This window comes from Bombina bombina, chromosome 5 (genome assembly GCF_027579735.1).
Source record: "Bombina bombina isolate aBomBom1 chromosome 5, aBomBom1.pri, whole genome shotgun sequence".
Taxonomy (NCBI): Eukaryota; Metazoa; Chordata; class Amphibia; order Anura; family Bombinatoridae; genus Bombina; species Bombina bombina.
In genome coordinates, this window is record NC_069503.1 from 19,025,744 (window position 1) to 19,050,241 (window position 24,498).

Here is a 24,498-nt window from a genome sequence, read left to right on the forward strand (position 1 = left end):
ACCTGTGCATGCGTGCACCAAGCAGCTAGTCCCATACCCATCTAGTCTTATTACCTGTGCATGCTTGCACCAAGTAGCTAGTCCCATACCCATCTAGTCTTATTAATTGTGCATGCTTGCACCAAGCAGCTAGTCTCATACTCATCTAGTCTTATTAACTGTGCATGCTTGCACCAAGCAGCTAGTCCCATACCCATCTAGTCTTATTAACTGTGCATGCTTGCACCAAGCAGATAGTCCCATACCCATCTAGTCTTATTACCTGTGCATGCTTGCACCAAGCAGCTAGTCTCATACTCATCTAGTCTTATTAACTGTGCATGCTTGCACCAAGCAGATAGTCTCATACCCATCTAGTCTCATTACCTGTGCATGCTTGCACCAAGCAGCTAGTCCCATACCCATCTAGTCTTATTACCTGTGCATGCTTGCACCAAGCAGCTAGTCTCATACTCATCTAGTCTTATTAACTGTGCATGCTTGCACCAAACAGATAGCCTCATACCCATCTAATCGTTTTACCTATACATGCTTGCACCAAGCAGCTAGTCCCATACCCATCTAGTCTTATTAATTGTGCATGCTTGCACCAAGCAGCTAGTCTCATACTCATCTAGTCTTATTAACTGTGCATGCTTGCACCAAGCAGCTAGTCTCATACTCATCTAGTCTTATTAACTGTGCATGCTTGCACCAAGTAGCTAGTCCCATACCCATCTAGTCTCATTACCTGAGCATGCTTGCACCAAGCAGATAGTCCCATACCCATCTAGTCTTATTACCTGTGCATGCTTGCACCAAGCAGCTAGTCTCATACTCATCTAGTCTTATTAACTGTGCATGCTTGCACCAAACAGATAGTCTCATACCCATCTAATCTTTTTACCTGAACATGCCTGCACCAAGCAGATAGCCTCATACCCATCTAGTATGTTTACCTGTGCATGGTTGCACAAAGCAGCTAGTCTCATACCTATCTCGTTTTATTACCTGTGCATGCTTGCACCAAGCAGCTAGTCCCATACCCATCTAGTGTTTTTACCTGTGCATGCTTGCACCAAGCAGTATACACGGTTGGTCTCATTACATAGGCATGATTGCATCAAGCAGCCAGTCCCATACCCGGTTGTTCTCATTACTTAGGCATGCTTGCCTCATGCAGCCAGTTCCATACCAGGTTGGTCTCATTACTTAGGTGTGCTTGCATCAAACAGCAGTCCCATACCTAGTTGTCTCATTACTTAGGCGTGCTTGCATCAAGCAGACAGTCCCATACCCAGTGGTCTCATTACTTAGGCATGCTTGCATCAAGCAGCCAGTCCCATACCTGGATGATCTCATTACTTAGGCATATTTGCAACAAGCAGCCAGTCCCATACCTGTTTGGTCTCATCACTTAGGCGTGCTTGCAACAAGTAGCAAGTCCCATACCCGGATGGTCTCATTACTTAGACATGCTTGCATCAAGCAGCCAGTCCCATACCCGGTTGGTCTCATTACTTAGGCATGCTTGCATCAAGCAGCCAGTTCCATACCCAGTTGGTGTCAATACTTTGGTATGATTGCAACAAGTAGTCAGTCCCATACCCAACAGGTTTTATTATTTGTATATGCTTGCACCAAGCTGTCAGTCCGATACTCGGACTGGTCTAATTACCTGGGCATGCTTGCACAAAACAGCTTTTACTGTCAAACTCAGCTCCGGTACAATGTCCCCCTGGCAGGCGTTCTCTGAGAACATCACGGCGTCTGAAGATCACCCCTAGTCCACACGAGCGACTGCACTCACTCCAGGTGGTCCACGGGGACAGGATACAATCCACTGCAGAAAAAAGAGAATGCAAGATGCCTCATGTCATTGTAATAATATTCTAAACGTTCTAAGTACTATTACTAGGTAGTAAAATCAGGTTCAGATAAGTCAGTTAGACCATACATTTTACTTCTATTATTAATTTTACATCTTTCTCTTAGTATCATTTGTTTAAACTTAGCCTATAAAGACATGTGCACGCTCCTGAGCCTACCTCAGTATGCCCTTAGGAAAAGGAGCTAAGTTTTACAAAGAGAAAGAGACCAATTTGATAATAGAAGTTTAGTGGAAAGTTGTTTTATTATATTGAAATCTCTATGTGAATCATGAAATGTAACCTATGTGCCTTTAGTTACTTATTTACTACTGTGCATTACATATATTTCTATTGTGCACAAGAATAAGGCATTGTTGAGGGTTTTTACAGCAGACATTAACTCAACGCGGTTCAGCATACCACAGTTGGTCTCGTCAGAACCGTCGGCACAATCCTGCTGCAGGTCACATTTCTTCTCCATGGGAAGACATTCACCACTACCACATGTGAACTGCTTGGAGGAGCACAAGCTGGGGCCGGGAGTGAGCATGGTCCGGGTCACTGCAGTGCTTGGGACAAATATAGAGGAAGTACCTATAGGATGAGGCACAGACAAAACAGGGTCCATATTTATAGAAACTGCTTCATTCCATGATACAGAGGTAACAATGTGAAATATTCCCATATAATGCCCTACTCATTCACTAAGGGCCCAATTAGAGCTCAAGTTTGAAGAGAAATAATAGTGCAGACTTTACAGGAGCAGAGCTCACTGAATTCTCTGAGAAAAAAGGGCGGAACGTGGAAGTTCCAGTGATATGAGTGATGCCTTCCTAGAAAGTAATGAAGCTCTCACTACAATTTAACTTGCATTTGCCTCTAGTTTAGAACACATTACTTATTGTGAACTTCACCTGCATATGTAAAATGCTTAGAGGATATCATTAGAGTTATGAGAGAGATTCAGATACACATAGGGAACTCCCCTATTCAGTAGAGGGAAGTCCCCTATCCCTCCCACTTTTTTAAACTGTCAGTTGTGATTTACAAAAAAAACAACACATATGCATGGTAATTGGTAAAAGATACACAGAAATACACAACATATAATCTTAATTTGTTAAAATTACACAGAAATTTTCAAAGCATAATCAGAATTTGTAAAATCACAATCCTAAATACAAAGCTTAAATGTAATAAAACTTAAAAGAGCCAATCTGAAGTATAAAGTGATATAAAATAGAAAGCACAAAGTGTAAATTACTTTGTATTACTGTGTAAAACTGTGTACTACTGTTCGTTACTGTGTACTACTGTTCGTTACTGTGTACTACTGTGAGATGCAATGTAATAAATGGCATTACAATGTTCTAAATTTATTTGTAAAAGAAATAATGATATTGTCACTCACCACAGTGCTGCTCATCTGACCCATCCAGACAATCGTCCTGCCCATCACAAACAAACGATGCATCTACACATCCCAGCAGTGAGCAGGCAAACTGACCCACACTGCAATGGGTTCTGGGTAACTGAGGAGACAAGCCAACTCCTGAGGTGCTGATCATACCTAGAGTAGAAATATCCGAGTGTTATTGGGTATCACAAAGATAACTAAATTAAATTGTATATTTACTGGAGAGAATACTCCAAGCTCAGTGAATAAAAGCTGGTGGGTTTGTACATTCTTGGTTGACTTGTGTTTGTGTTTTGTGTCACTAATGTTCCAAAAGCAGAGCACATTTCTTCTTGGCAATATTACAAATAAAAATCTGTAAGAAGTTAGACTATGGGGCCCATTTATCAAGCTCCGAACGGAGCTTGTGGGCCCGTGTTTCTGGCGAGTCTTCAGACTCGCCAGAAACACAAGTTATGGAGCAGCGGTCTAAATACCGCTGATCCATAACCCTGTCCGCCTGCTCTGATGAGGCGGACAGGAAACGCCACAATTCAACCCAATCGAGTACGATCGGGTTGATTGACACCCCCTGCTCTTGTGAGCTGCTGGTGCAATGCTGAATACGGAGAGCGTATCGCTCTCCGCATTCAGCGAGGTCTTGCGGACCTGATCCGCAGTTTTGGATCAGGTCCGCAAGACCTTTGATAAATAGGCCCCCATGTGGCAAAGCGTGTTTAAATGCTGATAGTTGGTGAATTATTATTGCAATATATGATTAGGTCACCTGATATTGTGAATGACAACTTGTGATTTAGTTGTTAAAGTTTATAAGAGATCCTATAAATCTTAAGCAAGTCACATGCAGAGGTTAAAAATATTATGTTGGTGTGAACTAATTAATTATAAGTATCAGAGATTCCAATAAACACGCTAATTTCAATTACTTAATATTTAAAGGGACACTGCACTCAAGAAATACATTGTATTATCTATATGAAAGCACTGCATCTAAACATACTGAATAGGTGCTTAACACTAATGGTCATTGAGCACTGGTAGGAAGAGAACAACTGATATGTCAGCTTAAATTTAAAGGGATATTAAACTTCAAATTGAATGTCCTTAAAATGTATACAAAGGCATAGTGAGCAGCTTTGCAATACGCTTGGTCCCTCACCCCAAGAGGATGGAGTCTATTCCACAGAATACAGAATCTTCAGGCTCCTATAAGCTGCACTACGGTTCCATGACTAGCGCAGTAACTCAATAATTAAATTAAATCAGTCATTTAAATATGTCTCTTATGGCCATAGGAAAAGAGAGACAATAAAGATACTCAAGTGGTGTGTCCTTGACTGTAGAACAATAAATTAATATTTTTGGCTTAAAATATTTTAAAACTTTTATTTAGAATGAAGAACTATTGCAATGCAGTGATTCATTTCTAAGGTATATATATTATATTTAAATTTAAATTGCTTTTACTTTATATTGATCAGGCAAAGTGTTAAAATGCTGCCTTTTATATGTATTATAGAACATGTTTAAGTACAAAGTGCTTTTAGCCTTTGTTTGAAATTTGAAGAATAAAATCGATCCATTGATTACATTTATTAGATGCATTTGATCTATAAAATAGCTGCTTGCCTATCACTAAAAGGTATTTTTCTGGCCAATTACACTAATACACCATATAAATAGTCTGACCTTCTAAGTGCCTAAGGTGGCTTGTTTTGATGTGTAATGTGATATCATAAAAAATATTATTTTTTTCTGTACCTTAAGATAATAAATTCAGACAGAAAACTCAACGTGCAAATGAGCTGTCATGCAACAAACCTTCTGATATAGTTGTAGCATGTAATTCCTCACGAACCCCTGGTCTAATGTGTCCCTCTTCATCTGGGCCCTTCTTATGGGGAACCTCTATGGGCTCCTTCAAAACAATGACTGTACCACCCTCACCAGGCTTCATATTGGCATGATGTCCTTCGGGTACAGAAATATACTCTGGCTTGTTGTGTTTTATACCTGGCTCACGACTCAATGTACTTTGGGTTCCCGTTTCATTAAAAATCTCATTAGGTACTGAACCTGTTTGATAATGGGGAGAAGGCCAGGGTTCCTCTGATGTAGACCATCCTTCTCCAGGAGTGTGTCTAGTGGTTAGGCTTGGACTTCTAGTTGATGGTTCATTGACCATAGACTCTTTGTTGATCTGAGGCTTCTCAATTCTACTCTGTGTCAGTGTTTGACCTGGAAGTCCAGTGGTCCAGTCCTTTGTTACAGCAGGGTGGTCTGGTTTAGGTGTAATGTTCTCAACGGCAATTTCTGGTGGTGTAGTGTGGTATGAAACATACCTATCTACACTCAACCCAGGTGTTCCCGTGTGAACAGTTCCCGTCCCTATCACTGATTCTCCTGTTGCTATATTTAATCCTGGCAGGCCTGAAATTTTTGGACTGCCATCTACATTTGAATTTGTGCTCAATGTCCATGTGTCCTTACCAGAAAAAGGTGTGGCTAGCCCAGGTATGCCTGTCTGGTAGCCACTGGTGTAGATTCCAGGACTGCCTGCTACTTCATTTCTCCCAGACGTTTCCCAATGGCTTGATGTAATGGCAGCCATCATTGGGGTACTGCTACCAGACTCTGAAGATATTCCAGGAGTTGCCAATGTAGAAGCAAAGCCAGAAGAGCTTGAATACATTTCTCCAACATCTGGACGTCCTGATACAGATTGACCAGGCTCCACTTTCTGTTCAGGCCTCTCGGGGATTTTAATTCCAGGCTTCCCACTCACACCATGCTTCTCTTGGATGCCAGGATATCCTGTGATAACAGTACCAGGTGTTGGGGTTTGTGTTGGTTTTGCACTTAATATCCCTGGATGTCCAGTCGGCTGGGACAGATAATTTAGTCCGGGTTCTCCAGGAAACTGAGACCCAGGAGATACAATCTCTTTAAGGGACTTGGTTGTCAAGCCAATTCCTAGGTCAAACCACAGAAAAAAATCAACATAGGATATTAACATTTTGTAATATTGCTGATTTTACTTGCACATTTTTTAAAACATATACAAATAGTATTTAAAATATAAGTACCTAGGAACTAGTCTTATAATGTGTAACATTAAATTATATAAAGAAAATATAACTGGAAGTTCATAAACCTACAGTGAAATCAATCAGAATTCCCATGTGAAGTACCTGGCATGGATTGTCCTAGAAATTTTGCAATCAAAGCTATTCCAACCCATTTGAAAACACTAAAATTACCCACTTATTTCCTTTCAAATGGATTTGTAGTGCAATAACACACCCTATGCCCAACTGCATGGGTTCAATTCCACAATGATATTCCAAGCCACAAAAAACAACTTAAATTGTTTTTGGACTTTTGACTTCTACAGACTTTACATCCTTAAACCCTTTTTGGCCGGTTTCAAGCAACATATAAATATATGTCAATGTTTTTGTGTGTTCAGGTCACATGTTACTTAATACAATAGGGGGTTTGGTTTAATAAATTGTGAAACTTGTACTGACATTAAGGGCTAGATTCCAAGTGGTTTATCTCCACTCTTTGTGCGCGTCTGAAGTAGCACACATATTATAAGTTGAAAGTAAATGTGTTCGCTCGAGCACAAATTAATTTAACACGTGTCGGGAAAGTGCGACTTCAGAGCTCTTGTTAACTATTACACTCAACTAAAAAGTTGCACAAAACACTCATAATAACACTATCTATCAAAAAGTATTAAAACAATATTGCATTAAAAAGTTATAAGCGCTCATAGATATCTGTTAGAAAAAAAAAAGGTCCGAAAAGGGCTTTAACATAGAGATACATAAATATATATACAATACACGTCTAAATATGAATATATATATATATATATATATATATACTGTACATATATATGTTTGTGTATATATGTATACAGTATGTGTATATATGTATTTGCAGACATATATACACATAAATACATATGTATACACACACACACACATATATATATATATATATATATATATATATATATACACAGTATATATATTATATATATACACACACACATCTACTTTCCATTTAAGTAGATGAAAACATGAAAAACATATTTATGCAATATTCATATTTAATAAAGTGTTATAGTATGTATTTACTGTAATTATATCACATTTCAATATTCTGAACTTAGCAGAATATGTTCTATGCATTTATAAATTGATATTCTTTTATATATATATATATATATATCTTTATCTGTGTATATCTATACCTGCTGTATATATAATCATCTATGTATGTATGTGTGTGTATATATATATATATATATATATATATATATATATATTGTACAAAAAAAATATCGGATATGAAATATTTATTTATGAATAAATAGAACATGTTCTGATATGTGAAGAACATTGGAATGTGAAGAATTTCAATCTCCCCAGTCTCGTCCGAGTGGGGAGACTGACAGCTCTTTCCCGCACGTGATTGGCTGTGCACAGGATGGAATTGCACACGAGCGCAAAACAGCGCTCGCAGGCAATCTTAAATTCTGGCAGAGAATTGCTGCCCGCCAGAGTCGAGCTGGGGCGGAGAGGGGTGCATAGGTACGTATCTGTCATTTGTGAACAGGACTATTGGAGTTTAGTCACTTGAGGGGGAAGGGCAGGTTCTGTGCTTCATATGAAGATAGTTACAATATACTGAATACACAGGGAGCCTATTTACTGTACAACTAACAAGAAAACAAGAGCAGTTTGTCCTGTAGTCATGGAGACAGATCACACAGCATCTCCTGTAGTCATGGAGACAGATCACACAGCATCTTTAGTGGGACTGGGCAGAGCATTTTATTGCAATGTAGGTGACTCTCCCTCACATCCAGAACACACAGCAAGATTATCAGCTCTCAGACTACAATATGTCCTTCTTCATTCTATTGACAGAGCTCACAGCACTTATTAGATAATCGTTACCTCACCAGACTGGGAAACTTTACATCGCCTCCCCCTACGGAATTCTATTACAGCACTTATGCCTCACCTGGGGGGCTCTCTGGGGGCAGCAGGGTAGATAATGTGATGGGCAGACTGCCTGTTGTCTCTTCTGTGACACCTGTAGGAGTTGCAGTCAAAGGCAGTGCACCTTGCAAGGGAACAAAAAACAAAGAGTGAACATCAGGCTGTTAGCTGTCATGAGACCGAGTAACAAATCACAGACGTCTAAAAACATTAAAGGACCAATAAACTTGACAACAACAACGCATAAAATGTTTCATTATTGCAACATACATTCATTATTTATTTCGCAGACTTTTGTTGTAAAATACATCTAAAAAATGTGTTTGTTTCACTTTCTCCCAGGAAAGCTTGGGTTAATACTTTAAGGCAATTTATGCAAACTTTTGTTTACTTTTCCCTCCCTCCCTAGGTTTCTATGGTGTCACATGCTTTAAAAAGTGGATTATCCGTTTTGCATCGGCAATCATGGGGCGCGATCCGATATACGGCGTAGTTTGCGGCGCAAGCGAGGGAACCCGCATCGCCCGCAGTTTCAGCTCGCAACTCGAGCTATCCAATATGCGGCGCCGTCAGTTGCTAACGTGCCGTAAGTCTGACAAAGTAGCGATGTCCAGAAATCTGCGTAAGTACAGATTTTTGCAGTCGCCAGTGACTTGCGCCACGTTAGAAACTGCCGGCGCCTACAAAACCTGACTAAAGTATGAAATCACCCGCACTGTCTAACACGCCTCCTAAACATAGCCCGACACGTCTAACCCTCTATCCGCTATCCCCCCTCACTAGCCTAACAATAAAAAAAGTTATTAGCCCCTAAACCGCCGCTCCCGTACCCCGCCGCCACCTAATAAAGTTATTAACCCCTAAACCGCCGCTCCCGGACCCCGCCGCCAGCTACATTAAATCTATAACCCCCTAAAGTGAGCCCCTAACACCGCCACCATCTACCTTACCTACCCCCTAAAGTGAGCCCCTACCCCGCCGCCATCTATTTTAAAATTATTAACCCCTAATTTAATCCCCCTACCCCGCCGCCATCTATATTAAATTATTTAACCCCTAAAATACTAAACTATCCCTACCACTAAACCTAAGTCTAACCCTACAAATAGCCCTGAAAAGGGCTTTTTGCGTGGCATTACCCCAAAGTAAACAGCTCTTTTGCTTTTACGGGGCTTTGTCACAAAGTAATCAGCACTTTTGCCTACAATCTAAATCCCCCTACACCGCCGCCACCTATAATAAATGTATTAACCCCTTATCTAATCCCCCTACACCGCCGCCGCCTATATTAAACACATTAACCCCTAATCTAATCCCCCTACCCCGCCGCCAGCTATATTATCTATATTAACCCTAAGTATATTATAGTTAATATAGTTATTACATTATATATATTAACTATATTAACCTTAATTATATTAGGGTTAATATAGTTAATATAGTTACTATAGTATTTATATTAACTATATTAACTCTATCTAACCCTAACACCCCTAACTAAATTCTTATTAAATTAATCTAATTCATATTATAAACTAAAATATTCCTATTTAAATCTAAATACTTACCTATAAAATAAAGCCCCCCAAAATAAAAAAAATAACATTCCCTGCCCTATTCTAAATTAAAAAAAGTTCAAAGCTCTTTACCTTACCAGCCCTTAAAAGGGCCTTTTGCGGGGCATGCCCCAAAGAATTCAGCTCTTTTGCATTTAAATAAATATACAATACCCCCCCCAACATTACAACCCACCACCCCCCCTTAAAAAAATCTAACACTACCCCCCTGAAGATCTCCCTACCTTGTCTTCACCCAACCGGGCCGAACTCCTCATCCGATCCGGGCGATGTCTATCCAAGCGGCAAAGAAGAATTCTTCATCCCGGCGATGTCTTTCTCCAAGCGGCAAAGAAGAATTCTTCATCCCGGCGATGTCTTTCTCCAAGCGGCAGCAAAGTCTTCTTCCATCCGGCAGCATCTTCCATCAAGCGGCATCTTCAATCTTCTTTCTTCGCTCCGCCGCCGCGGAGCATCCATCCCGGCCGACGACTGAACGACGAATGAGGTACCTTTAAATGACGTAATCCAAGATGGCGTCCGCCGAATTCCGATTGGCTGATAGGATTCTATCAGCCAATCTGAATTAAGGTAGAAAAATCTGATTGGCTGATTGAATCAGCCAATCAGATTCAAGTTCAATCCGATTGGCTGATTGGTTCATCGGATCGGTTCGGCCCGGTTGGGTGAAGACAAGGTAGGGAGATCTTCAGGGGGGTAGTGTTAGGTTTTTTTAAGGGGGGTTTGGGTGGGTTTAGAATAGGGGTATGTGGGTGGTGGGTTGTAATGTTGGGGGGGGGGTATTGTATATTTATTTAAATGCAAAAGAGCTGAATTCTTTGGGGCATGCCCCGCAAAAGGCCCTTTTAAGGGCTGGTAAGGTAAAGAGCTTTGAACTTATTTTAATTTAGAATAGGGCAGGGAATTTTTTTTATTTTGGGGGGCTTTATTATTTTATTAGGGGGCTTAGAATAGGTGTAATTAGTTTAAAATTGCTGTAATCTTTTTTATTTTTTGTAATTTAGTGTTTTTTTTTTTTTAATTTAGTTTAGTTTATTTAATTGTATTTTTAGATAGATATTTGTAGTTTATTTAATTTATTGATAGTGTAGGTGTATTTGTAACTTAGGTTAGGATTTATTTTACAGGTAATTGGGTAATTATTTTAACTAGGTAGATATTAAATAGTTAATAACTATTTAATAGCTATTATACCTAGTTAAAATAATTAACAATTTACCTGTAAAATAAATATAAACCCTAACATAGCTACAATGTAATTATTAATTATATTGTAGCTATCTTAGGGTTTATTTTATAGGTAAGTATTTAGATTTAAATAGGAATATTTTAGTTTATAATATGAATTAGATTAATTTAATAAGAATTTAGTTAGGGGTGTTAGGGTTAGATAGAGTTAATATAGTTAATATAAATACTATAGTAACTATATTAACTATATTAACTCTAATATAATTAGGGTTAATATAGTTAATATATATAATGTAATAACTATATTAACTATAACATACTTAGGGTTAATATAGATAATATAGCTGGCGGCGGGGTAGGTAGATTAAATTAGGGGTTAATAATTTTAATAGAGATGGCGGCGGTGTAAGGGGCTTACATTAGGGGTTAATACTATTAATATAGGTGGCGGCGGTGTAGGGAGGGCAGGTTATAGGGCAAAAGAGCTGTTTACTTTGGGGCAAAGCCCCGCAAAAGGCCCTTTTAAGGGCTGGTAATAGAGTTTATTACTTTAGGGGGATTAGATTAGGGGTTAATAATATTAATATAGCTGGCGGCGGTATAGGGGGATTAGATTAGGGGTTAATAATTTTTATATAGGTGGCGGCTGTGTAAGGGGTCAGATTAGGGGATAGATAGGGTAGATGGCAGCGGTGTAAGGGGTTCACATTAGGGGATAGATAAGGTAGATGGCGGCGGTTTTAGGGGTTCACATTAGGCGATAGATAAGGTAGATGGCGGCGGTTTTAGGGGCTCACAGTAGGGGGTTAGTTTATGTAGATGGTGGCGGGGTACGGGAGCGGCGGTTTAGAGGTTAATAACTTTATTAGGGATTGCGGCGGGGGATCGCGGTTGACAGGTAGATAGACATTGCGCATGCGTTAGGTGTTAGGTTTTATTTAGCAGATCGCGGGTGACAGCTAGATAGACATTGCGCATGCGTTAGGTGTTAGGTTTATTTTCTAGCTAGTTTAGGGAGTTACGAGGCTCCAATAGTCAGTGTAAGGCTTCTTACGGCTGCTTTTTGTGGCGAGGTGAAAATGGAGTAAGATTTCTCCATTTTCGCCACGTAAGTCCTTACGCTGTATATTGGATACCAAACTGCGCTGGTTTGGTATACCTGCCTATGGCCCAAAAAACTACGGGTGACGGCAGAAATATACGCGCATAACTTCTAAGTTACGCCGTATATAGGATACCAAACAAGCGCAAATATTGGCGTCGCCGGCTTTTGCGGGCGACGATTTTTATCGGATCGACCCCACGATAGGCAAATCATTGCAATAGTTACCAAGTTGAATCAGTGCTAAAGCACCTTTAATCAATACAAGAGTGCAGCTAGCCCAGGCTGCACACGTGCAAAAAGAGTTTTTGCTATATCTAAATATTAGTTTGTGATTGGTTAGAGGGGGTTCTTTTATTCTGGGGGACAGGGAAATCAGTGAAAAGAATAAATATAAAACAATATACTAATTTGACAAAATAAAGCTGCAGTTTTCATTTCAAAATTATTCTTATATATGAAGGTTTATAAACATGTAGTTAACAGTTTGTGTTTAGTGTCCCTTTAATAGTTATTGCACAAGTACAGATAGGCAGACAGGCAGGCAGATAGACAGACAGGCAGGCAGCCCCGTATTATACTAATTCCGGGCTGCACCTCTGAGGCGGCGGACAGCAATCTTCACGATTGCATATGATCGTGATGATTGACACCCCCTGCTAGTGGCCAATCAAATGTGCAGAGGGCGGCATTGCATAAGCAGATCACCAGAAAAACTTGTGCAATGATAAATACAGACAGCGTAAGCTGTCAGCATTTAGCGATGTGCGGCGGACATAATCTGCTACAGTGGATCATGTCCTCCCGCACATTGATAAATCTACCCCAAACTGTGTGTCGTGACTCATTAGTGTGTCGGCAGCAGTGTGTAGGTGTGTTCCAGCTTCAGCACAAATTTTTCTTAATTTAATTTTTTTTTTGCTTTCCACCTGCCTGCTATGCATATCACGTGGTTGACACGTGATTGATACCTAGTGGGTCACAGATTATCTTAACCTATTGGCGCAACTCAGCGGGAACTAAAACTATTCCCTTTGGCGGCACATTGGCTCCTGACTGCACGTGCAGTCTCCTCAAATCAGCTCGTGACTGCATGTGTAGTCAGTGAGTGGGACAGCCGTGTGTTTGCCGCGCGGGCAGTAGTCAGTCGGACTCGCAGAGCTCTGAGGGCGGCAGCTTAAATGCTGAGCTGAAGTCAGAAGTCAGTGTTATTTTTTTTTTTACAGCTAACTCCCAGTCGTGCATTGCTGCTCCTGCTATATGGATAGGAAATGGAGGCTTTAAAATGCTTGATGATGAAATGTGAGTGTCTTTATCTAATATTCCACCAAATATTCAGAAACTGTGTTCATCCCATCAACCTCATACATCCCATCAGGGCCGCCACAAGAAATTTTGGGGCCCCTGACTAAACCATTGATCAGGCCCCCCCCCCCCCCTCCTTTGACATGTGCAATGTTTTACCAAGTGACTAAAACATATATGCACTTTATTCTTAAGTGTCTATTTAAACTTGGAAATGTTGTAAAGGTAGTAACATACACACACACACACACACACACAGAGACACACTCATACACTGAAACACACACACACACTCACACATAAGGATTTACATATAGACACTCTAGCAGACACGCAAAGAAACACACTCAGACACAGACACCCAAACAGACACTTAGCACTTGTTTACATTGACCTGACAAGTAATGAGGTAAACTACAATTTTGTAAAAAAAAAAAGGAGATTTAGAAAACAAAATATGGAGTTCTGATTATCTTTTTGTAAAGGAAGATGCCAACTACAGCATGCAGTAGCTGAAAGGAAGGGCCCTGAACTGCCTAAACAATAATTTAAAGGTTAAATGGTGAATTAGTGACTTCCGGAGAGGTCTTGTTAGCTCAAAGTCTGTAGAAAGATGTGAATAATCAGTAGTAAGGTCAAAATGTCCTAAAAAGGAACAGACAATGGACACACACACACACACAAACTTGCACATACACCCAAGGAAATACCAACATAGACAGCCTCAGAAAACACACAAAGACATACACACACACAGAGACACCCACAGAAAACACACAAAGACATACACACAGAGAGAGACAACCACATAAAACACACAAAGAAATACATACAAACACCCTCACTCTGAGAAATCCACAGAAAACACACAAAGACATACACACACCCTCACAGAGACACCCACAGAAAACACACACCCTCACAGAGACATCCACAGAAAACACAGACATACACACCCACCCTCACAGAGGCATCCAGAGAAAATACACAGACAAACATACACACACCCTCACAGAGACACCCACAGAAAACACACACCCTCACAGAGACATCCACAGAAAACACAGACATACACACCCACCCTCACAGAGACATCCAGAGAAAATATACAAAGACAAACATACACACACCCTCACAGAGACACCCATAGAAAAATCTCAAAGACATATGCACACACCCTCACAGACATCCACAGAAAATTAACAAAGACATACACACCCACCCTCACAGAGAGACCCACAGAAAAAAATACATACACACTCATAGAGACACAAACCAAAGCACAAAGACATAAACACAGACACCCACAGAAACACACAGGAGGAAAGATTTATGCACCTTGCATCCCCTAAATCAACAGTATGTGACATGCATGATAAAAAAAATTGCAGCAATTAAGAGATCACTTTTTAAAGAATCATATTTGTAAATGTGCAAACAAAAATATTCTGTGAATCAAAATTGTACATTAATGATCTGGGTAGATTGCTAGATGAAGAAAAGTACTTTTAGAAGGTTGACATATGTTTGTTTGTTTTTTCCCCATTTTCCCCAACCAAGAGCACCACTTCAAATATAGTTTACAAATGTTCCCATCTGTCAGCTGTACTTATGGATTTTGAAAATGCTGTACTCTATATGGTCTTGGTGGAACCATAAGCTGTGGTACTCATACCATTAGATCTGGTTAAATGCAGGATTTAGGCTTGTTGGTATGTATTTCAAAATTAAGTCAGCTGTAGTGTAAACTGACCAGTTTTAAGTTAACCTGTCTCATTTCAAACACTGAGCAATCTTAGTCTGAGAGTATAACATTTTATGCAGATATAAAAATATAAATGATAAAATGCCTCCTTGCATCTGGAAAGTCCTTGCATAAAGGGGCAGTAAACTGGAATGTAATATATATATATATATATATATATATATATATATATATATATATATATATATATATATATATACATATCTGCCAAAAGGGCACCTACCATTTGTGTATTGAGGAGGAAACATTTCTGCATGGTTTTAAATATATAATTTTTACAGCATTGTCAAATAATCATAAATACACTGCTGCTAAAAGAAAATGTGTTTTTATGGACCCCTGGCCCCACCATACAACTACTACCACATTGAAGTTACAATCTGAAATTGCACAAAGAAATAAAAAACATTCGTTGAGTAAGTCCTTCCTTCTCTGCAAATGAAGTGATCTACCGTCTGACTCAGGCACACACTGTACAAACAAAGTGCCAAGTCTGTCTCATACTGTGCATAGTGATTTAGTGCACACTCAGAAATCCTCTCAAATGCTAATACTTTACTCCTTGTAATAACATTCCCCATGCTCAATTAGCAATCTGCTGTAGTACCCACTGGTGGCTGCCAAAATTTTTTTTTTAGTTCTTGCCTCATGGGGCCCCCCTGGCCCATTGGGCCCCTGACAGCAGTCACCCCTGTCACCCCCTGATGGCAGCAGTCACCCCTGTCACCAATAGCTACTTACTATTTTAATGGGATGATCCCATTAAAATAGTAAGTAGCTATTGGTGTTATTAAACTTTTTTTTAATTCTTGCAAATACTTACTGTTACTTGTAAATACATTTAGTTATTATATCATTTATGTATGTGTCCGTATCTCTTAAAACAAGTTAGTTTAACCTCCTGTTTGCTAGTACAACTGAATTACTGTGTCGTGAAATGATGTAGGTATAAAAAGTGCGTCACCAACATGAAAGGTTTGGAAAGCTCTGCCTTCGATTATAGACTGGGTCTGACAAGTAACTTTGGTAAAATAAAATAGATATTTAAATTATTAATAAAAATAAATGCATTATTTCTAAGGTGCATTATTTCTATGGTGTTTGGTGCTTGTGGAATTGATAGGGTTAAGGAAACTGATTAAAAGCAGCTGATAATTGATAGCGGTTCCCATCTTAATAGAACATTTTACTAAAAAATGTCTCACATATCTGGAAGAGCAGCTGTTAACAGGTTAAAAATATGTTTTACTTAACCCCTTAATGACCACAGCACTTTTCCATTTTCTTTCCGTTTTGGACCAAGGCTATTTTTACATTTTTGCGGTGTTTGTGTTTAGCTGTAATTTTCCTCTTGCTCATTTACTGTACCCACACATATTATATACCGTTTTTCTCGCCATTAAATGGACTTTCTAAAGATACCATTATTTTCATCATATCTTATAATTTACTATAAAAAAATTATAAAATATGAGGAAAAAATGGAAAAAACACACTTTTTCTAACTTTGACCCCCAAAATCTGTTACACATCTACAACCACCAAAAAACACCCATGCTAAATAGTTTCTAAATTTTGTCCTGAGTTTAGAAATACCCAATGTTTACATGTTCTTTGCTTTTTTTGTAAGTTATAGGGCCATAAATACAAGTAGCACTTTGCTATTTCCAAACCATTTTTTTTCAAAATTAGCGCTAGTTACATTGGAACACTGATATCTGTCAGGAATCCCCGAATATCCCTTGACATGTATATATTTTTTTTTAGAAGACATCACAAAGTATTGATCTAGGCCCATTTTGGTATATTTCATGCCACCATTTCACCGCCAAATGCGATCAAATACAAAAAATCGTTCACTTTTTCACAAATTTTTTCACAAACTTTCGGTTTCTCACTGAAATTATTTACAAACAGCTTGTGCAATTATGGCATAAATGGTTGTAAATTCTTCTCTGGGATCCCCTTTGTTCAGAAATAGCAGACATATATGGCTTTAGCGCTGCTTTTTGGTAATTAGAAGGCCGCTAAATGCCACTGCGCACCACACGTGTATTATGCCCAGCAGTTAAGGGGTTAATTAGGGAGCTTTTAGGGAGCTTGTAGGGTTAATTTTAGCTTTAGTGTAGTGTAGTAGACGACCCCAAGTATTGATCTAGGCCCATTTTGGTATATTTCATGCCACCATTTCACCGCCAAATGCGATCAAATTAAAAAAAACGTAAAATTTTTCACAATTTTAGGTTTCTCACTGAAATCATTTACAAACAGCTTGTGCAATTATGGCACAAATGGTTGTAAATGCTTCTCTGGGATCCCCTTTGTTCAGAAATAGCAGACATATATGGCTTTGGCATTGCTTTCTGGTAATTAGAGGGCCGCTAAATGCTGCTGCGCCTCACACGTGTATTATGACTAGCAGTGAAGGGGTTAATTAGGGAGTTTGTAGGGAGCTTGCAGGGTTAATTTTAGCTTTAGTGTAAAGATCAGCCTCCCACCTGACACATCCCACCCCCTGATCCCTCCCAAACAGCTCCCTACCCTCCCCCACCCCACAATTGTCCCGCCATCTTAAGTACTGGCAGAAAGTCTGCCAGTACTAAAATAAAAGGGTATTTAAAAATAATAAAACATTTTTTTAGCATATTTACATATGCAGCTGTGTAGGATCCCCCCCTTAGCCCCCAACCTCCCTGATCCCCCCCAAAACCGCTCTCTAACCCTCCCCTCTGCCTTATTGGGGGCCACAGAGTGGCTCTCTCTGCACCTGATGGCTTAAAAAGGTTATTGCAGGATGCCTCCATATTGAGGCATCACTGCAATAACCGGAAAGCAGCTGGAAGCGAGCAGGATCGCTTCCAGCTGCTTTCCACACTGAGGACGTGCAAGGTACGTCCTCAGGCGTTAACTGCCTTTTTTTTGAGGACGTACCCTGCACGTCCTCGGTCGTTAAGGGGTTAAAGGGACATTATACACTAGATTTTTCTTTGCATAAATGTTTTGTAGATGATCCATTTATAGAGCCCATGCAGTTTTTTTTTGTATAGTTTTGCTTATTATTAAATAACATTGCACTGATTTTCAGACTCCTAACCAAGCCCCAAAGTTTTAGGAGAATACCGACGTATACCTACTCCGGCTTGCTCCTGTTTGTGTAAAGAGTATTTTCATATGCAGAGGAAGGGGGAGGGGTGACTGCTATTTCCCACTTGCAGTGGGTGTTCCAGCTAATCTTTTCAATAGAGCTAAACTAGTAGCTTCTAAGTAAGTTTTTAAACAGTTTTATACTGGATATTTATATCAGTATTTGTGCATCTTATTATAGTACTGTCTATTACATGCAGTTATATAAAAAATTGGTATATAGTGTCCTTTTAATTTAAAAAGAAACAGCATGTTATGTACAAGGCATACTTAGATATCTTCTAATCAGTATTTCCTTTTCTTCTGACGGGAAGAGTCCACAGCTGCATTCATTACTTTGGGGAATTCAGAACCTGGCCACCAAGAGGAGGCAAAGACACCCCAGCCAAAGGCTTAAATACCTTCCCCACTTCCCTCATCCCCCAGTCATTCTACAGGGCGGACTAAAATACGTCCACCCCGTAGATAAAATGCGGGCGGGGAGCTGTGGACTCTTCCCATCAGAAGAAAAGAAAATTATCAGGTAAGCATAATTTGTTTTTCTTCTTAAACGGGAAAAGTCCACAAATGCATTCATTACTTTTGGGAAAACAATACCCAAACTATAGAGGACACTGAATGCAAACAAAGGGCGGGTACAGAAGGCGGCCTCTTTGAAGGGCACCACAGCCTGAAATTACCCAACACCCGATTTAAAAAAAACAAACTGTAACACTTTAGAAACAAGGGGTTAAAAACCTGAAAGGACCAAGTAACTGTCCATCAGTTAAACGCCTACAAGGCTGTCTTAGAGACTAATCAGAATCTCTAGAATCCATTGCGCACAAAAAAAAAGTCCTGAAGGCTTTCTGATCGCACGGTACTAACCCCCGACCCGAAGGAAGAGAACCTTCACCAACCCTCGAAGAGGAAAACAGAGGACCCATAAGATATCTAAAGGACCACCAACTAAGGTAAGAAACCTCAAAACGACTAAAGCAAACCCAAGATTTCTAAAGACAACTGCTCAGGGAAATGGACAGGGACCAGAGATAAACTCTACACCTATGAAAAGGTGAACACGAGAAGAACCAAGGTCTACCCTCAGATCCCTGACACAACACCATATGACTTATGGTGCTTCAAGGAAGCCACAGGCTTCCCACTGTACCATAGTCTAGCAGACAACCGCTAAAACTAGACACGCATATGTAAGAAACCAATATGAAGCCGAAGAAATTCGGAGCCTGCAGACAAGGATAGAAGAAACTCATTATCCTGTCAGAGAAAAGAAGCTATCTTGTGAAAACACCCAGCCACCTCTGAGCTCCAGTCTCAAGGCAGCAAAGCTGACCCTAAGCCATCGTGGGAGATCATCCCACAGAAATTGCCAAAAAATATCAATGACAACTCTCATCCAGGAAAACATCCAGACCTTAGAAGAACATCCAACACCAGCAGCATAGGAAACCAGTGGAGGGAGGAAATACTGTGAACCCCCCATCGAAGGCAGGAAACCAGATTAGAAAGCTGCCACAGAAGTACTCAAACTCTAAGCCTTCAGCTACTTGGCAGGGTAGATATCCCTTACGCCACCTAGACTGCATCAACTAGAAGAACACTGTCAATACTCAACAGAGCAATCAGATCCTTGACCCCCACTCCAGACCAAGTCCAAAAAGGATTGGTAACGCCTGAAAACAAAGAATACAAAATTCTCTGAACTACACCTTAGAAGAAGGAGGGGCCTAAAAGGAACAACCCCATGGGGGGGACAACTCTGACCATTATTTAAATTTTGCTTGCTACCACAAGCCATGACAGAAATTCTATGTGCTCGGGTTCCAGAACCCCTACACAGCTCCCTCCTAAGAAGGACCACTCCCGGACAAGGGAGATAGGACACTAAACTACAGCATCCCAGTACCAGAATTCAGCCCTATGAACTCTTGCACCCAAGAAGGGAAGAACCCCTCGGAAACGAGAAGAGAAGGACCATGGGTCTGCAATGGATACTGTATTCAGAAACCTCCCCAAAGGAGGGCAATGCAAAGGAACTGCTTCCCCAGCCATAGACATGGAGAAGAGATGAGAGAACGGCAAAACCAATTGATAAAAGACCATTCAGTCATACCGACAGCTCAGTTGAAAGAGACAACCACAAGCCCACATCAAGGTACAATAGCTGCCCCTGATGACCACTGTCAGATCCCGCCGGAGAGACAGCAAAGCTAGCCCTCAAACAGACACCAAATCATCCCTGAAGGGACAAGCAGATGTTCCAAACCTAAAGGTTTGAAAACGAACCGCCCTGGACCGATCCAGATCCGGACTCCGAACTCTCAGACAAGAAACATGGTCATAAACCAGACCCCCAGAACCCTAGACCGGTCGAAGTTCTAACCCCCTGAGGAACCGTCAAGTTACCTCATACAGAGGAGTGCACCCTGAGCAGTGCATCCCACATCCCAATATCCCTGGAAATTGGATGCTTGAAATCTCTTAGAGAGTTGCAGGGGAACACCCTCCTCTAAAGATCATGGGAGTACACAGAACAGGCTTCAACAAGCCCTTAGGATGAGGATGTGATAATATCACCAAGACCCCTACAGGATCAGCCTCCCAGAAAATCCTGTACCTCACAGGAAAAAGGGTGGGAGCCTCACAACTCCTGGCAGACAAGTCAACCAGGGGATGCCAGGGAAAAACAACAGGGAATAAAACCAAACCCCTGCACTCCCATAGAGAGCGTGCAACACACTAAAAAAGGAAGTAGTAAGGACCTACCTGAACTTCCAGACACAGATGACCCCACCACCCAAAAAGGGAACAAGTAGCCCCAGCAACCTACGAGAGTTACCTGCGGCTAGGCCATAAAAAACAGACATTCAGAAGATACCAAGAGAGAAAAACGAAAATCGTCCTCCATCTGGTACCCCCGATGCCCAGTGGTCATCCAAACCTTCAAACTCATGGGAATGGAGAAACTTTGGTTTCAAGGCCAAAGGGCCTCTCACGATGAGCCTCCTCGACAGTAGGAACGGGAGGTGGACCGATGCAGTCCCTCCGTCTTCTAGTAATGGAGGCCACAAGAGCAAACACTTATCAAAGTGAACAACCCAGCACCCGGCAGGGTAACCAGCACACCGGCACCACGTGGGTGACATGAACCATAAGTAACAGCAGCAAGCGCCTGACCAGTACCTGTCTGATACGAGAACACTCCGAAACCGTCCAAGGTTCAAGAAAAATCGACACCCCCCAAAGGGATTGATAACATAAACTATAAACATAACTATGTCATTATATAGTACTGCACAACTTCTGAGAAAGTGCCCACGCGACCACAAAATCGCAATTATCAGTTCCAGAGAAGAAACGTTCTCAAAATGGAGAATCATAACAGACATGAGCTTTGTAAAACAAATTAAACACATCCTAACCGGATCAAAGAAAATGAAGGCAGCACCCATGGGTGAACGCCCAAGGAGAATGGGCGCGCTAACAAGACCAGCCGATCATAGGCCCTATTCTCCTAAGCTCAGAACTGGAACAGATACTTAAAAGAAAAGAAAAACAGAGACGTCAAGGAGATTGGCTTCATCCCCATACGTCTAACCCAGTTTGCCATCCGGCACGGAAGACTGAGGATCCCTCGGCCGAGTAGGACCGGAATCGTCCAGCACCGCCAAAACATGCCTTAGTAGTAAACAAATACGTGTCAGTCTATAATGGAAGGCAAAATGTTCCCCCACCAGATCGATGGACGACCCCAGCCTCAAGGGAGGGGCCCCTGAAGCCTCAAAGGCCATCGCTTCCCCAGAAGGTCGAACTGACTCAGGCGATCTCACGCACGACGGATCCTGGTTTATAGAACATGGACAATATCTCTTGGGAGATATAAATGTGCCAGCGCCATAGATATGGCCATGTGGAACCATGCCATAACCTCTGGAGGAAACAGGCCACCTTCCGGAGAAGGAGTAACGGCCGTAGGGACACCTGCTTGCGTAGCAAAAGAAGGATCTGGGGCATGCGCCTCATGGGACATGGAATCCTCAGGGGCGGATGGCTCAACTCTACATTCCCTGATTCGGTGGAAGAGAGTTTTCTAGAACGGCAATCAGGACATAACTGATGGGCATGGATAACCCGGGCTATTTCATACTCCTCACAAGACGTATACTCCGAGTCAGAGATGTCTGTCTCTAAAAAATCAGAATCTTCCATAACTTGGAGATTGCAAATATGGACTAAAGCTAAATGGAACCTTACACCCCCAATGGCTGGGGCACTCACCACCTCATGTGAACCAGACAACTAATGAACAGACTCTCTCCGTCGCCACTCAGTCAGAGAACGGAAACGGAATTACAATGTGACCACACCCGGTCACGAGGTGCACCGTGTAAACCAGCAAAAAAAGGAGCGCCAGTCCAAAAAGACCGCACAGTCTGATGATAAGGCCGTTATGTTCCGAATAGCCATGAGCCCAAACATCACTACACATTAGCAGACAGAATCACATAACAAACATGATTAAAGCCCCCCCTGTTCAATAACCCCCCACAGGAGATATTAACCCTTGATTCCATTTTAAGATAAAGGAGACCCACTGGGTCTTTCGCTAAAATTAATTCACATATTGAAATAAAATGAAACGATCTTACCGGAATCTACGCCATGGAACAGAAACATGGCCCTTCAAGTGTGACGGGTAGCTTCTGACATGGACTACAGTGAATAAAGGCAAGCAGCGAAACTCAACGCTGATTGCCAAGGAGCTGTTAACATAACATAAGTCGGGATTGTTTTGCAGAGACAACACTCCCTGCATCTCTGGACTCTGGACTCTAACATCCATGCTGTCACTGAGAGGCTAACAGGATTACTTAAAACTCCAGTCCCATTTTGAAGGGTACTACCCTCCATAAGAGACTATCTTCAATCTTCTGACACTTCTCTGCCAACCTCCTGTGATGAAAGGCAAAGAATGACTGGGGGATGAGGGAAGTGGGGGAGGTATTTAAGCCTTTGGCTGGGGTGTCTTTGCCTCCTCCTGGTGGCCAGGTTCTGAATTCTCAAAAGAAATGAATGCAGCTGTGGACTCTTCCCGTATAAGAAGAAAATGGCTGTAACTCAAACCTGAGGTTAAAAATAATGTCCTAGAGACGATTGATTTACTCACGGAGCAATCTCAGAATGCAGCCAGCTCATTTATTCCTATAGTTACTAAAAATATATCCTAAATATAGTAATGAAATGTTATCCGCCAGTCATTAGCTAGTTTAGTACAATACGTATGTACCTACCTCACCCTCCTTATTTAGTAATGAGATGTATTAACCCTATGTAATTCCCCAGTCATTAGATAGTTTAGTACAATATGTATGTACCTACCTCACCCTGCTTATTTAGTAATGAGATGTATTAACCCTATGTAATTCCCCAGTCATTAGATAGTTTACTACAATACGTATGTACCTACCTCACCCTCCTTATTTAGTAATGAGATGTATTAACCCTATGTAATCCCCCAGTCATTATTTAGTTTAGTACAATATGTATGTACCTACCTCACCCTCCTTATTTAGTAATGAGATGTATTAACCCTATGTAATCCCCAGTCATTATTTAGTTTAGTACAATATGTATGTACCTACCTCACCCTCCTTATTTAGTAATGAGATGTATTAACCCTATGTAATCCCCAGTCATTATTTAGTTTAGTACAATATGTATGTACCTACCTCACCCTCCTTATTTAGTAATGAGATGTATTAACCCTATGTAATTCCCCAGTCATTATTTAGTTTAGTACAATATGTATGTACCTACCTCACCCTCCTTATTTAGTAATGAGATGTATTAACCCTATGTAATTCCCCAGTCATTATTTAGTTTAGTACAATATGTATGTACCTACCTCACCCTCCTTATTTAGTAATGAGATGTATTAACCCTATGTAATTCCCCAGTCATTTATTAGTTTAGTACAATATGTATGTACCTACCTCACCCTCCTTATTTAGTAATGAGATGTATTAACCCTATGTAATTCCCCAGTCATTATTTAGTTTAGTACAATATGTATGTACCTACCTCACCCTCCTTATTTAGTAATGAGATGTATTAACCCTATGTAATTCC

The 24,498-nt window shown here is 40.7% G+C and overlaps 1 protein-coding gene across 1 annotated transcript in view; it reads right to left on the minus strand.

Moving 5' to 3' along the window:
* LOC128661241 (SCO-spondin-like) overlaps nucleotides 1–24,498 on the minus strand; it is a 624,208-nt gene that overhangs the window by 382,443 nt on the left and 217,267 nt on the right. The window contains exons 51-55 of the mRNA XM_053715520.1: nucleotides 8,308–8,409; nucleotides 5,089–6,240; nucleotides 3,262–3,420; nucleotides 2,271–2,444; nucleotides 1,658–1,822 (exon numbers count right to left, since the gene is read on the minus strand). Of these exons, the coding sequence (XP_053571495.1) occupies nucleotides 1,658–1,822; nucleotides 2,271–2,444; nucleotides 3,262–3,420; nucleotides 5,089–6,240; nucleotides 8,308–8,409 (1,752 nt within the window). The remainder of the gene's footprint in view (nucleotides 1–1,657; nucleotides 1,823–2,270; nucleotides 2,445–3,261; nucleotides 3,421–5,088; nucleotides 6,241–8,307; nucleotides 8,410–24,498) is intronic.